General features: G+C 38.1%; 1 protein-coding gene across 5 annotated transcripts in view; it reads right to left on the minus strand.

Moving 5' to 3' along the window:
• ANLN (anillin, actin binding protein) overlaps positions 1-16,824 on the minus strand; it is a 50,037-nt gene that overhangs the window by 22,536 nt on the left and 10,677 nt on the right. For 3 of the 5 annotated variants that reach the window (XM_072783489.1, XM_072783487.1, XM_072783491.1), the window contains 7 exons: positions 13,423-13,808; positions 11,974-12,205; positions 9,709-9,899; positions 9,322-9,429; positions 4,124-4,250; positions 943-1,053; positions 91-302 (listed from right to left, as the gene is read on the minus strand). In XM_072783489.1, the coding sequence (XP_072639590.1) occupies positions 91-302; positions 943-1,053; positions 4,124-4,250; positions 9,322-9,429; positions 9,709-9,899; positions 11,974-12,205; positions 13,423-13,808 (1,367 nt within the window). The remainder of the gene's footprint in view (positions 1-90; positions 303-942; positions 1,054-4,123; positions 4,251-9,321; positions 9,430-9,708; positions 9,900-11,973; positions 12,206-13,422; positions 13,809-16,824) is intronic. The other 2 variants (XM_072783488.1, XM_072783490.1) reach the window with 2 other exon arrangements.

The raw sequence follows: 16,824 nt of genomic DNA on the forward strand, positions 1-16,824 counted from the left end.
TGCCAAATCCCCATGTACCAACTAAAACAAAAGGGGTTCCCATTATTATTGTTTGTGTCCCAGGCCTGGTGACATTTAGTCTTTCCTTACCTCTGGACTTACCACACCAACTGTCTGTGCTAATGGAGCAAGTAAAGACATCGAGGAGATATTCAGTGCATCTTCATGGTCCATCTCCTCTTCGCTCTTTTCCACATCCAGCTCACCTTCCACCAGGACATCACTGAATATATCATTAATTACTTTTGAACTATTGATATCATCATCATCATCCACACTCATCTCAGTTTCACGTACCACTTCTGAAAAAGATTCCAATAGGTGGACTCTGTGACTCAGATCTTTAAGAATTAAAGGGATAGCAGAGCAGATCTAACATTCATGTGCTTACTAAATAAATAGCAAAGCAATAGAGCCTGGAACTGTCAAAAGCTGATTCAACGCTTTGGGTTTAAGAAAGAATATTAAGGAAGAATGCAAACGACAAGATAACAGCCAAAAGCTTCAGACTTATGAAAAAAATGTTCTTTCAAGTAAACTCTTCTTTTATTGTTGGGGAGTTCTCTCTCACATGGCAGTGAATAACAGAAAAATCTGACTATCACTTAGAGCAGGGTTCCCAAATAATCTTCAAGAACCACTAATTCCTCTAATATAAATATAAAGAGTGTGGAAGAAGAGCAGATTTCCTTTCCCCATGAAAGTGAGTGACAGCTTTAATCAGATTTTCACAGGGGTCTGTGACCAAAAGATAACTGTTAACATTGCTATCTCTTTGTGGAAGCTAGAGTATTTCCTAGTTAAAAAAGAGAGAGAATATTACAGAATCACAAGACATTTTGAAATATAGAACACAAACAATATTTGAATATGTGTTTCTACCAATATATTATCTCTTATAGTGAGTCCAGAGTTAATAGGAAATAAAACATAAAAACCAACCAGTCTGCTGCTCGACCTTTGGTTCTGATGTTACTTTTAAAGACTTATCCTCTTCTAAAAACAATGTGATTTTCAAAGGGCTAGACTTCGTCATTTTACATTCAGTAAAACCTAAAAAAAATTGTAACAAAAACCATATTAACATATATTAAGAACCTAGAATTTTTCAGTTAAGGAATATTATGTATTGTCTTTTGATTATAAAACTATGCTTTTTAAATCTTGAAACATATAGAGAATCCCCCAAGACAACTGTCCTGTCTTTGCATTCCCATTTCTCTCTTCATCCCCAAATAAAGGGGATGCCAGTATTACCGGTTACTGTTTGTTCTTTCAGTTTTGCCCCTATGTATGCAAATGTGTACATCCTTTTGTTTTATCAGGTGACCATACTATGCATGCTGTTGTGCATTTCTTTTACTTAAAAAAAAAAAAAAGTGTCAATAAAAACACTTTACAAACTAGCAACAGAAAGGAACTATCTCAACATAATAATGGCCACATATGAAATGCCTATAGCATATAACAAGATACTCAGTAGGAAAGACTGAAAGCTTTTCCTCTAAGATCAAGAACAAAACAAGGGTGATCACTCTTACTACTTGTATTCAGCAAAGTCTGGAGGTCCTAGTCAGAGCAACAGGCAAGAAAAAGAAATAAAAAACATCCAGATTTGAAAAGAAGAAGTAAGATTACCTCTGTTCATAGGATAAAATACTTAGAAAAAAAAAAAGAATAAAATACTTAGGAATAAAGCTAACCAAGTGACAGACTTGTACGCTGAAAGCTACAAAACATTTCTGAAAGACATTAAATAAAACACAAATAGCTGGAAAGACATCCCATGTTCATGGATTGGAAAATTTAATATTGTCAAGATGTCAATACTACCCAATATACAGATTCAATGCATTCTTATTAATAGCATTTTTTGGAGAAACAGTAAAGTCCATCCTAAAATTCATATAGCTTCAGGGGACCTTGAACATCTAAAATAATTTTGAAAAAGAACAAAATTAGAAGACTGACATTTCCTGATTTCAAAATATATTATAAAACTACAGTCATCAACACAGTATGGCTCAAACACAGACACATAGGCCAATGGAATAGCCAGAATAGAGAGCCGCTAAACAAAACCTCATATATATGGTGGTCAAATGATCTTTTACAAGGCTGCCAAGAAGATTTAGTGGCGAAAGGATAGTCTCTTCAACAAATGATGCTGGGAAAACTACATATTCAGATGTGAAAAATGAAGCTGAACCCTTACCTGACACCATACACAAAAATTAACTCACAGCGGATTATAAGACCCAAATGTAAGACCCAAAACAGGAGAAAAAGCTTCATGACAACGGATTTGGCAATTTCTTGGGTGTGACAGTAAAACCACAGGCCACAAAAGCACAAATAAATGAGACTACATTAAACTTAAAAACTTCTGTGCATCAAAGGACACATTCAACAGAGTTACAAAGACAACCTATAGAATAGGGGAAAATATTTGTAAATTATGTTTCTGATAAGAGGTTAATGTATTCAGAATACAAAGAACTCCTAAAACACAACAACAAAAATAAAATACCCTGATTAGAAAATGGGCAAAGAACTTGAACAGATGTTTCTCCAAAGATGATATAAAAACAATCAACGAGGATATGAAAAGATGCTCAACATCACTAATTATAAAAGAAATCAAAATCACAATGAGCTATCATCTCACAACCATAAGGATAGCTACTATCAAAAAAAAAAAAAGAAAGAAAGAAAATAACAAGTGTTGACAAGAATGTGAAAAAACTAGGACATTTGTGCTATGTTGGTGAGATTGTAAAATGGTGTGACTACTATAGAAAATAGTATAATGGTTCCTTGAAATACTTAAAATAGATCCACTATATGATCTAGCAACCCCATACTGGGTATATACCAAGAACTGAAAGCAGAGTCTCAAAGAGATATTTCTATACCCACATCCATAGCAGCACTATTCATCATAATCAAGAGATGGAAGCAACCAAAATGTCCATTGATAGAAAGTAGCTAAACAAAATGTATGTATGCACAATGGTGTATTATTCAGCCTTAAAAAGGAAGGAATTCCTGTTACTTGCTACAACATAGATAAATCTTGAGGATATTATGCTAAATTAAACATGTTAGTAACAGGGGTGCCTGGGTGGCACAGTTGGTTAAGTATCCGATTTGGTTTTGGCTCAGGTTGTGATCTCAGGGTCATGGGATCGAGCTCTGAGTTGGGCTCTGTGTTTAGCATGGAATCTGCTAAAGTCTGTCTGCCCCTTCCCCTGGCATTTTCTCTCTCAAATAAATAAATAAAACTTTTTTAAAAAAAAAGCTAGTTACAAAAGATAAATACTATGATTACACTTATACGAGGTTTCTAAAGTAGTCAAATTCATAGAAACAGAGTAGAATGGTGGTTACCAGGGGCTGAAGAGAGGAGGAAATGGAGAATTATTGTTTGATGTATACAGTTTCAGTTCTACAAGATGAATACATTCTGGTGATCTGTTCCACAATGATATGAATATACTTAACACTCCTGAACTTTGCACTTTTGTTAGGATGGTAAATTTTAATAATGCGTTTTTTACCATAATTTTTTAAAAATTTAAAAATGTCTAAGTGTCTATGACATATTAAATGTCCTTCCACACAATGCTCTTAGTCTATTAAGCAGCTACATAATATTGGGGGACATTAATTTAGCATAATTTATTTAAAGTTTTCTACTGATGGACGTTGAGATTATTTATACCTTATTACTACTACAAACAGAGCTACAATTCATCTGTTTGTATATACATCTTTGCACACTAGTTGTAAGAATTCAACTTACAGAAACACTTGTAGAGAAGCTAAATTAAACAGCATGCACACTCTAAAATTCAATAGATCTTACTGAATCTTTCTAAAAAAACACCCCCAAAAAACAGAGCTGTAGTAATTTATCCTCCCCCATCAAGAGCATGAGTTCTGAGTCTGGAAAGAGAACTAAGGAAAAAGCATATTGCAAGGCTGAACTGAAAGAATGAGTAGCAATATAGAGATTTATCTTTTTACATTAAAGCAGTATTTCTGTTTTCCAATGCAATTTCCAAAACTATAGCAGACAGAAATCTACCCTGTAAATGGAGCAGAAATAGAAAATGCTGACCTGTAGGTTCTGTACCGGAAGATTTTCCTGGTCTTTGATTTTCTGTTACCTTTTCTGTTACTGGAAGCGATGGGGTATTTGAAACAGCTTGATGTTTTTTGAGGGGAGTGTTCTGACAGTGTACTTCCTACAAAAAAGCAAATGAAGATTTCCAAAACTACAGATTTTTTTTTCTTTTTACATGTTATTAAATGAAAACAAACAAGAGTTGTTATTCTATGTAAGGTTCCTCAGAACAAAATAATGTATGTGAAAGGTCCCAACCACGTTTAAGAACACAAGAAGCCCTCAGTGCTAGTTCAGTATTCTCGGTAATTCCCAGTATGGACTTTAAGAGACTAGGAGGCAAGAATGAAAATTCACACCAGAGTAGTTTTGGATAAACCGATTAAAGTGAACGCCACACACAGAGAAAGGCAATCCCCCTATGCCACTTACCTCAGCCCACACCTATAAAATCTACTGACAGTGCTACATCAAGATTCCCCTTAACAATTACTCAGTGGGTAAAAGGCAAAAAAAAAAAAAAAAAAAAAAAAAAAGGAACAAAAACAGAATGTGAAAAAAAAAAATCCCTCATCTGAGTCTTTCTTAATCATTTATAAGGCCATGAAAGAGAAACTTCCATTGTTTGATTTGCAAAGGCTTTATGATTAAAGGACTGGAGAAATAAGTAAATAAGAGTAGAAATAATAGGAACTAATGCTTCACAAAGCCTAATATGCGCCAGTCACCTTTCTAAGCACTTGACATTATTGCCTCCCCAGTCCTCCTTTAGTAACCCTGTAAGTTAGGTGCTGTTACTTCCATTTTATGAATAAAAAGGTGAAGACAAAGAGGAGTTAAGTGACTTGCACACTTGGCCTAGTAACTGGCATGTGCAGTTTACAAACCCACATATTCTTATTCCAGAGCGACTTCCAGACTATTTTGACTCTCAAGTTAGAAGAAGCTTTATATGCACACAGAGTAAACTGTCTACTGCTGTGCTGCAGGCCTGACTCTCCTGTGAATGCAGGACTTGCCTACCATCTTCTGTAATAAAGGTGGTTCTCTTCCCTGCACCCTGACCACGTGACAGACAGCCCCTCCCCAGTCTCCAACGATAATTCGAAGCTCTTAGTAATTCTCTCCTCCCGTTCGTGCTCCTCTAGGTGCAAGCCCTCTGGTTATACTGCACTCGCCATCCTACTTCTCCAGTCCAAGACCTGCCATTGGTGGTATCAGAAGCCACAAGTACCTTCTAGCCAACATCCTGATCCCTCAGTTGCATAAATACTTCAACTCCAAAGATCTTCACGACCGCTCCAATTCAGCCATCACCTAAAATCAGCTTCTTCCCTGAAACCCTCCAATTTCTCCAGCTCTCTTACTCAGGAATTCCTACCAGATCCTGTTCTTTGGCCTCATGGGGACTTCTGGCCATTTGATGCTTTTCTTCCTGGCACCCCCATCTATTTTTTTTTTTAAGATTTTATTTATATACTCATGAGAGATACGGAGAGAGAGAGAGAGAGAGAGAGAGAGAGACAGGCAGAGGGAGAAGCAGGCTCCATGCAGGGAGCCCGATGTGGGACTCGATTCCAGGTCTCCGGGATCACACCCTGGGCCGAAGGCAGGCGCTCAACTGCTGAGCCACCCAGGGATTCCGCCCCCCCCCCCCCCATCTATTTCCTTACAGCTCCATCCAGGTTAGACTTCACAACCCTTCAGTTCAACCACAATCTCACCAATATCTTCCACTCCCTCACCTCTACAGTACTTCCATTCCTTATGTCTAGCAAACTCCGTCCCTGTAACAATCCACCTTCTCTGTGTTTTATATCCAGGCTCTTTGGACATATCTAGAGGAAAACCTCACAACTCAAGTTTGATTCTATTAGGAATGTATGCTCTCTATCCCACCTGAATCTCAACACTACTCCTCTTTCTGAATCAGCTCTCTCCCATTCTCCAGAGTATCACACCTGTCACCTTCCCTAAGGATGAATAAAACAGAAGTAACCAGATGGAAATCCCACCAGTTTTCTGTCACCATACTTCTAAGTATCACACCTGTCACCTGCCCCCAAACACTGTTTTCCTTCTTCCTTCTTACCAACCAGAAACCTGTCCTAATCCTTTCCCTTCACCATGCTCTCAAGTTCATCCACTCTTACCTTTTGAAAGGTTTATCTTATCCTATCAATCAGCATCACTTATCCTCATCATAAAACTCTTACATTTTTTAAAAGATTTTTTTGTATTTATTTATTTAGAGTGCATGCACATGTGCAAGCAGGGAGGGGCACAGGGAGAGAGTCTCAAGCAGGCTCCACGTTCAGCATGGACCCCAACATGAGGCTCAATCCCATGACCCTGAAATCACAACCTGAGCTGAAACCACATCAGACACTTAACTGACCTAGCCACCCAGGCGTCCAATAAAATCTCTTACTTTTGTCATTAAAGTTGACTAATGTATCCTTAGAAAGAACAAAACAAACACAACCACAAACACAAGCCATACTTCACTCCTAATCTCCTTGCAACCATCACCTCCTTCCTTCCTTTCCTTTCGGAACCAAACTTCTGAGGACTGCCTTTGCTCTCTGCCCTGCTCTTTACCCACCACCACCTGCATTCTCCCCTTGCCACTTCACTAAAACTGCTCTTGCCAAGCAACAACTAGCTTTTCCTTCCAAAACCCAGTGGTCTCGGTCCAGTCCACATTTGACGACACATACCTGGCAATACTGACCATTTCCTCCTTCTGAAAGTTTCTTTCTTCCTTTGACTATAGTAACACAACACTCAATTACTTTTTCCTCTCATCTCTTTGACTGCTCCCTCAGTGGGTACCAGAGATGAGCTCTGAGTGAGCAGCCCCCTGAACTCCCTGTTACTATGTTTAGAATGTTCTTTACATGCATATGTGTAACCATCTAGAGAGGAATTCCACAGGTTTAGCAAGAATTATTTAGCACACAATAGGTTAAGAACTGTTGTCCTGTATTTCCAAAGATGTAGCAGAAAAGCCATGATATGATATACTGGCAACCAAGTGAAGAAGGTGCTTCAGACAGAAGAGTGTCATCAACAATGCCAAGTGCTAATAGGTCAAGTTAAAGGCCTAAAAATTGATTACTAAAGATCCCTGGTGAATTTGATAAGGAGGCAGTGGTGACAGCCTGAGTGGAGAGATTAAGAGAGAAAGGAGGAAAAAAATTGTAAGCAGCAAGAGATAACTCTTCTGGAAGAGTCTGAATGAAAAGAAGGTAAAGAGAGGGCGAGGAATAGGGGATCCAGTGAGTTGTTTCTATTTTAAGATGACAGATAACAGCTTGTTGTATGCAGATGGCAATGATTAGCACATTCATTCTCTCCTTCAGGGACAAATTTATTGAACTCCTGTGAGCCAAACACTAAGAACACAGATGAAGACAGATAAGGCTCTAGTAGATGTGGTAGAAAGCAAAGGTGAAACAGTCACAGGAAGAGAAATATTCCTTGAGGTAAAGAACAGAATGACATGGTGAAAAAGGGGTCGCCAGGGAAAAAGGGCCAGATAAGGATTTCCAGAGGGGATTAAAGTTTGACCTATTCCTAATAAGGTAGGAGCTCACCACAGAGATAACCACTTTCAGAGAGAAATAGCAAGGCAAAGACGAAGAGATCTGAAAACATGGATATATTTGAGACACTGCAAATAGTCTGCACGACAGGACTGAAGTACACATGTGGAGGAGCAGTGAGAAGCCAGGTTCTGAATGATTCTAGATGTTTTCCTGATGATAGCTATGGAAAGCTTGCTAGGATTTTAAGCAAGTGAAGATATGAGTATCTGCCTTTTAAAAATATTTCTCTGGCAGCAGTAGGTAAGATGCACAGGAGAACAGCCAGACTAGAACCAAAGTTTTCAATACAAAGCTCTGAGAAGTGATTAAGGTACCAGCAGAGGAAAACAGAGAGGACAGGCAGCTTGTGGCATATTGGAGGCTTGTGTGTTCATGTGTGTGCCAGGGGAAGACACAGTAATAAGAGGAAGGAGGCAAGAAAGAACTCCCAGACTGTTTTAGATGATGAGGTACAGAATGAAGCCCTAGGTGAAGACAGAGACTACCTGGAGAATTTACTGCTGCAAAGTGCAGAGAGCTCTACTAGCCAACCAGGCCTGGAGTTCTGGAGAGAGGAAACACAGCACAGTCAAGCCTGTTGGCATTTCTGGGCTTGGCTGAAGCAAAACAGGAGGACAGTGAAGAGATGTCCCAGGGTGAATGAGAAGAAAACAGGGTTAGGTCAGAACCCCGGCAAATATGATTTGTTGAGCAAGAGAACTGATAAAAACCAAAATCAATTAAATAGGTGTTTCTCAAAGAATACTAGTTATATGTATTGTTCTATTTCTACTGGTACCCACTTAAAATATAAATAGAATTTATATTTAAATATATAATTCTATTATAAATATAATTATATTATTATTAGCTTAAAAGTATATCCTTTTGTTTTTGTTTTTTTAAAGATTTATTTATTCATGAGAGACACAGAGAGAGAGAGAGAGACAAAGAGAGGCAGAGACACAGGCAGAGAGAGAAGCAGGCTCCACACAGGGAGCCCGATGAGGGACTCGATCCCGGGACTCCAGGATCATGCCCTGGGCGGAAGACAGGCGCTCAACCGCTGAGCCACACAGATGTCCCAAAAGTATATCCTAATGCAGTATTCTGTGCACAGTAGGCATGTAAATGAAACAAGTATTTATGAGTCAGGACTTTGTTGAAGGCTGATTAATGAAATTTGACAGTAAGTAATACAGGAATAAAGAGAAACTGGGGACATATTTGATGACTGAAAAAGATTATGGGTAGTCTGTGGTACCTGGGGAGAGTATACAATCATTAATGAAAAAAATACATTCTGAGAAACATTTTAGAACCAGCATCTAAGTAAAATATTAAGAGAAATATGAAATCAATTGAATAAGTATGTGTTTTAAAAATTTGATTTTAAGTAGGTCATCAGTGAATACGTTAAGAGCTCCATTGAACGGGGGAAAATGTCACAAGAGAAAAACAGAGTTGGTATAAACATTGAAGGAGTTTATGAATGGAAAATGGCACAGTTAATTGGAACAAGATGAAGAATTGTTTTACAGTGCAGAACCACAAGCACTACCTTAGTACCAAGTTCACATTCATATTTCTAGTTTACACTACCTGTTTGGTTTCTAGTTGTTTGCTTCTTGGGTTTTCGCCTTTTTCTGCACTCCATAAATTGCCCTTGTCAAATCGGCCACGAAGACATGCTAGTTCTTTCTCACGTTCCTAAAACCACCAAAAGCTCTATTTTACACAAGAGCCAACAGTATGTTTAAGAATAATATTCAAATACTACTCAACTTTGCTTGTCTTCAGTTTTAAGATTAAAACATTCACAACATGCATAGAAAAAGACAATAGTATTTCTAATTTGAAATAAGCAATACAGAGAACCAAGATGCTATTTATCTCCCTCAAAAAAGCTGGCATCGGAATTTCCAATTTGATTTCTAGGTTCTATGCCAAGACCATGTAATGAATAATGTTAAAAGCAGTAAGCCAGACCTGCTTGAGCTGCTGTGCTAAATGGGTAGTAGATGAAGAAGCGTTTTGCTTGAATAATCTTTCTTGGATGGCCTTTGTATTTGGAGTGATAACAGGGGTTCTATGGGGTGTGCTCCGAGCGGGACTTTGTTTGCTGTATTCTTGACAACGCTCTCCAAAGCGTTCCAGGAAAGGCTTAATTCCTGCTCCTCCTACAGAAAACACATACATTTTGGAGGCTATTTAGGATAAGTAGCAATTATAATATGTATTGAAAAAGTTCTAAAATCCAGTATGGCTCTAAAATGCTTTGATTCTACTTAGAATACTTACTCGGAAAGTAAACAATATGAAAATAGTTTTAAAAAATTTGCCATACTATTCTATTTAATTCCACATCCTAGAATTTATTTATAGGATTTAGTTGTTTACAAAGGAAAGAAGAGGAAGAATTTTTTTTTAATTTTTTATTTATTAATTTCTGAGAATACACAGAAAGGAGAGAGAGAAGCAGAGACACAGGCAGAGGGAGAAGCAGGCGTCATGCAAGGAGCCTGACGTGGGACTCGATCCCGGGTCTCCAGGATCAGGCCCTGGGCCAAAGGCGGCGCTAAACTGCTTGAGCCACCCGGGCTGCCCGAGGAAGAATTTTTAAAAGGTAGAGTGCAAGGATAGTGGGAATCAGACAACCCTTCAACTAAATAAGCAGAACCTGAATGACTGGAAATGGACTGTATGTGTATTAACAGTATTCCTAACCAAGTGTCCTAGTCATGATAACTCAATTACTTATATTTCTACAGCCCAATTTAGTTTACCTTCCTTTTAGGAAGTCCAATATAAAATCCAGGGATTAAACCCTTTTTCTCTCTCAAAAGAAAAATTAGAGACTATTGACCTTATCAAGGGATATTTTGATTTCTACAAAGTCTTAAATTCCTATTCATTTGAAATAATATGAGGTACATTTTAAGTAGAACAAATGGGATGATAGGGTTGTACTACAGAAAAAAAGAGATTTATCTCTATCAGAAATCAACATTTTCCTACAAAAGGCCAAACAGTATATATTTTGGGCTTTGCAGGCCATGTGACCACTATCCTAGCTACTGAACTCTGCATTGAAGCATGAAAACAGCCACACACTGCATGTACGTAAATGGGTGTGGCTGTGTTCCAATACAACTATTTGCAAAAACAGGTAAAGGGCACAATTTGACCCACAGGCAGAGTCTGAAGACTCCATGTGTCACTCCACACCAAATCTCAAACTAGAATGCATTAAGAATACAAAGAAACATGTAAATTAAATATCTCTGAGGCCGTGATAATATATACTGGGCATATCCAATAGCTAAGAATAATAAAAAAATGCTTCTGATCTATGCCATATGTCTTTAGAAAAGTGAGAGTAACTACTCCTACTGCATGTGGGGATTCTGCTATTGTTTCCCATTCTCATTTTGGCTCATCTGGAAACTGACTGCTGGTTTCCCAGCCCCTAACTAATGGATTCCTCCTCTCATCTCTCTACTTCTTTTTATGAGAAACTACAGTATCCAAAGAGATTGTATTTTTAAGAAGTTAAAATTTTGAATTAAAAGTATTTCCAAAAGCAATTCAATTGAAAACAGAATATAGTTCAGAGTAAACTATATTTCCATATATTTGAATCATATTTTTTAGTCCTGTGTTTCTCAACTGATAGCATGTAGGGGTATGCCAGAAGGTGTAAATCCCTACAAAATAAATACAGATTTCCAGGAACACCAACTTACTACAGGGAATAATTTTGAGCTTTTACATCTATATACACACAATATACACACATACAAATATAATTGGGAGTAGAGTCATCTGTATACACATTCACTTTCCTCTGCTATTAGGGGTGCCTTCATATCGAAGTTTGAAAAGCACTGCTCTGCACACTTGGTTGCAAGAATGTTTCTCCATTATACCCTTAATACATGATTTCCACTTGTATACGTTTTGTCTCCATCAAAGAGTATAGAAAAAGGTATCTACCATAGTCATTTTAGAAAAAAATGCACGTTTAAACTATTAAAATGTAACAAGTTATGTACTTTGAACAGTAAATGGGCAAGTCTCCATTAATGAATATTCATTCAATGAATTAAAGCTGAGTTTGAAGAAGTCTCATATGCATTCAGGCACTTGCCATAGCAAACCAGTACTGTGCAATTCACAACTGGATATTTAAAATGCTGAGAATAGACACCCTGAAAAATCAGCACTAACTAAATTTTTTTAAAGATACATAACCTGATGTCGCAGATTTGTCTTTAGATTGAGAGTGCTGACAAATTTCTCTATTTAATTCTTCTTTGGGCCGAGTTGTCTGGGACACAGTTGACTTCTCAATTGGTTTTGATACTACATCTGTTTTCAGGGAACTAAGAGGAGTTTTCTGAAGTAGCTCAGGATTTTGTCCCTCACAATTTTTAGCATCAGTAATGGATATAGTAGAAGATTTCACTGGGGAAGAAGCCGCTTTCTGAAATACAATAACACTTAGGGTAAATAACAATATTGACAGTATCTAAAGGTAGTCTTATGACAAAATGAGTCTGTGCTCACTTTGGCAGCACATATACTAAAATTATAACAAAATGAGTAATTCTATTTGCTTAGTAGTAGCCTTTACATAAACTTATGAAAAAAAATTATCTTTAATAGATCAAACCAATCTAAAAGGCTTGACAAGACGTCAAACTAGAAAATGCTATTACTCAAATTATAATATGTAGTTTAGCCTGTATAATACACTGACAAGTAATTTCATAAGGGATAGGATCACTCCCTATTTTAAATAACAATTTCTTTCAGATTATCTCACTAGCACCTTTACAAATTTTAACTTATAAGACTACAATGCATATTTTTTGCATTTTAATTAAGTTAATATTAATTTAACAAAAATATATCATGTACTTGATGGCTAACTATAACATATTAAGTGCTATGTGCCAAGCACTCTGCTAAAAGTTTTATGCACATTATCTCATTTAGTCCTCCCAATAACCCTTTCTTTTCCATTTTACAGATGGGAAAGTAAGGTTTTACAAGATTAAGTAACCTGTCCAAAGCCACACTTTTAATTATGTGGCAGGGCTAGGATTGAATGCAGGTCTATCTAATTCCAAAACCTGGCTCTGCATTTAGAACTATGCTCAGAAACATACTACTTTTCCTTTTTTGCGTTTTTGTTTTTGTTTTTGTTTTTTTTAAGATTGGTTTTAAAAGCTGATCACGTAATTCACGTGCAAGGTAAAACTTTCAAACACTTCAAAAGGATAAATGGTAAAATTACCATACCCACCGTTAAAAATCTTGTTCCGCAATTTGCCTTCTGAAAGCAATGTTATCTACTGGTTTATGATATCTTTTCAGAGAAATTCTTTATCTTATATTTATATACATACATAAAGCATTCTACAGAGAAAGTAATGTTCAGTGCTTTCCGTGATGACTAAGAGGCTCCATCATTCCATTATTATACACCTTGGAATTGTATGAAATTAGTGTAATTTACTTGTCAACTACTAAGTTATCTTGGGATAGGCTACCAAATTTATGATTTCTACTTTCTAGGATACCAATTTCTAAAAATACATACAACACCCTATATATACGTTCCAAAATACTATACATACATACACTTATTATTCATAAGGAAAAAAGATTTCCAAAGACCAATATTGCATTGCTTACCACAGAGCTGGAAATTGCAGCATTATTCAGAGATACACCCACAGCACTCGAGGATGGAGCTTTATTCAAAGAGGCCTCGCCATCCCTTTGGGAACAGCATGTAGTTTCCTGCTTAACACTGCTGCTATTGATCCTAGCAGATGCTGCACTTGCAGAGGAAAATTTGGATAAACAAGTGGTACCAGGCTGTTCTTGTGCACTGTTTTGCTTTGCAGATGAGTAACTGACATCATCTTCCCAGGAGCAAATAGTTGCAGCAAGGTTAGCCAGACGGCCCCTTCTACCAACTGGAGTTGCGGAGGCATCTGAGAGGGGTGGTTTGGGAGAGGAAGCTGTGCTTTCCTCTGATGGCATTGGTGAGATGAGTGAGCTTTCGGGTATATCATCTGGAAATGTTTTCAGAAAAAGAGTTAAAACCCATGTTGAAGAGTTATGCATACTTTTAATACCAAGATCACTCCATTCAAGAATTTTGAAAAGTTAGTAGGTTAGAGGGGTGCCTGGGTAGCTCAGTCAGTTAAGTGTCTGCCTTCAGCTCAGGTCATGATCCAAGGGTCCTGGGATTGAGCCCCATGCGAGGCTTCCTGCTCAGCAAGGAGTTTGCTTCTCCCTCTCTGTTTCTCCCCCTGTTCCTGCTCTCTCTCACTCTCTCTCAAATAAATAAAATCTTAAAAAAAAAAAAGTTAGTAGATTTGAGAACTAATAAAAAGCTCTTGAATGCATGAAACTACCAAGCTGCTCAAGTTTGACAATATCTCTTCACATCAGATGATACTTAATCCAAATTGAAAAAAAAAAAACCCACAAACTTCTTATACCTATTTTTTCCAATTTCTAACGGATCATGAGTGCTCTAAGGTACCATATACTTAGTTTATAATTTTAGAATTAATTCATGATGTTATGACACTGCACAATTTAAGATTACATACTCCACAGGCACTTTCTGTTTTAAAATGGAAGAGACTAGTGCTGCACAATAAAACTTCCTGCAATGAAGGACACATTCCATACCCATGCTATTCCGTACAGTAACCACTAGCCACATGAGCACTTGAAATGTGCCTAGGGCAACGAAGAAACATAATTTCATTTCAATTAATTAATTTAAATCTTAAAAGCTACATATGGCAAGTATCCACAGTATTAGATAGCACAGGGTTAAACTAAGATGTTTTCACAGTTATTTCATTTGGAGATCGATCTCGAATACTAATACTTGTGAAGGCGTGTATGCATAAAACACATATAGGGAGGAAATTAAAAATCACAGCACTTTCTGGGATCCCTGGGTGGCGCAGCGGTTTGGCGCCTGCCTTTGGCCCAGGGCGCGATCCTGGAGACCCGGGATCGAATCCCACGTCGGGCTCCCGGTGCATGGAGCCTGCTTCTCCCTCTGCCTGTGTCTCTGCCTCTCTCTCTCTCTCTGTGACTATCATAAATAAAATAAAATAAACTGAAACTTATAAAAATCACAGCACTTTCTGCTCCAAAAATTCAGTCGATGGAAGAGGTATCCTTCGTACTGTCCAAGCCTTACATTTCTGCCTGAATTCTCAATTCTACCCCCAAAACCTCTTTTCTTTTCCTCAGCATATAAATATACTCAAGTCCGCCTCATCTTAGAACTAAAAACAAACACCCTCTCATCAATATATGCTCCTTTATAACTAATATCTCTCTTGCCCTGCACATTCTTTCACCATTCAACTCCCTTCAACCTGCCTCTGCCTACACCGCTGCCCTCAAGTTGCTTCTGCTGCTGTCACTAGATGCCAGTACACACTCTGCAGGCCTGTTTCCACTGGTGACATCATTCTCTATGGTTCTGCCCTTGGGCCATGTCCTTCATGGTGGCCTACCTACCAACCACCTCCATTCAGCTATCCCCCAGGCACCCCAAATGACATATGTGATGTTGAAATTTCCCCAAACGTATTCCTCCTCATCATGGCCTCTTCCTCCTTCTCCCTTCTCCTCCTCCACCACCCACCATCCAGGTATCCAGCCCAGAGATTCTTTTTCCTAAATCTCGCAGATCCACCCTCCCCTCTTCACTTCTACAGGGCTTCATCATTCTGCCCTAGCGTCAAACAACTGAGGTTTAAATGTTAGCTGATTCTCATCAGGTGTCGTAGCCTCTCAGAACCCAGTTTCCTCTTCTAGAACATAAAGGTAGTATGTGTGTCATAAGATCTATAAGAATTAAATGCTATACTATACTATATTAGAACAAAAAATATTTAGAATGCCTAAGCACTTCTGCTTAGCACAGCAAAGCACAGTCAACACCTGCTTTGAAATTATTATCGTTGCCAGAAAGGATAATCTTAAACACTCTGCTGTCCAATACTTATCAAAATTTCAGGCAAAAGGACTGACATTTATGAAAGACTGACTAAAATGTACAGTCCATCCATTTCTTCAGATCACTTGGTCTCAATTCTGGCTATGCATCAAAGTAACGCCTGATGCATTAAAAAAAAATTAAAGAGATTAAAAAAAATAAAAGATAAAAGTCCATCCCAGGGCTCCACCACACTCCTGAGATTCCAATCCAATGGTCCAAATTTTTCTGTTATACAGGAGCCAGGCCAAAAGCCAAAGCTTGAGGAATACTTCCTTGGGTAAGGCCCAGTTGCCACTGAGCTGTCCACCTGTACTCTGCTGGCTCTCTTTGGAACTGTGTTCACTGAACTGAGCTCAGAGCCAGGCCACCTGCCTACCTTGAGAAACCTTACACACTATCTTCTACAAAGTCATCTTTGAGGACCCAGGGAAGAACGTTCGTTCCCTTGGGTCTTAGTTCCAGCTATGGTTTTGCTTTAATCTTATAAATAGTAGTCATTTAAGATGGTTTCACCTCCTTGCCTTGGCTGCTAGCAAGTTCATAACTCTGGCAAAGTGAGGTGGATCTTCGAGCCTGGATTTTACTTCCCTTCTTTGATTTTCCTTCTCTTCACCCTGGAATTTCCATATTTTTCTTGTTTTGTTACATAGTTGATTTTGTAAGTCATCTCCAGGCTTTTTTGGTAACAAGATAGGAGACAAAATTTATCACAGAACACATAACCCTACGCAGCATGACTGCTGCTTTGCTCTTAGATTCTCCCTCTGAGTATGAGCCCACAGGAGGCAAGGATCAGGTCACTTCATTGGTTCCCAGCACCTTAGCATAACATGCATTGTAGGTGCTCAACAAATGTTTACATTTTCTCTCCCCTCTATTAAATAGCATCGCATCCCTTAGCCACTCAAATTCATTTAGTTAATCCATGAAATAGGATCTCTAGCATATAGAGCTGAAGATCAGCATTGCTACATAAAGCCGAGGGTATCGTTTGTTCTCTATTGATTTTTATTGCAAATATAGTTCTGTTATGAGACCGAGCTTTTGTGAAC

The sequence above is a fragment of the Canis lupus genome, chromosome 18 (genome assembly GCF_048164855.1).
Source record: "Canis lupus baileyi chromosome 18, mCanLup2.hap1, whole genome shotgun sequence".
NCBI lineage: Eukaryota > Metazoa > Chordata > Mammalia > Carnivora > Canidae > Canis > Canis lupus.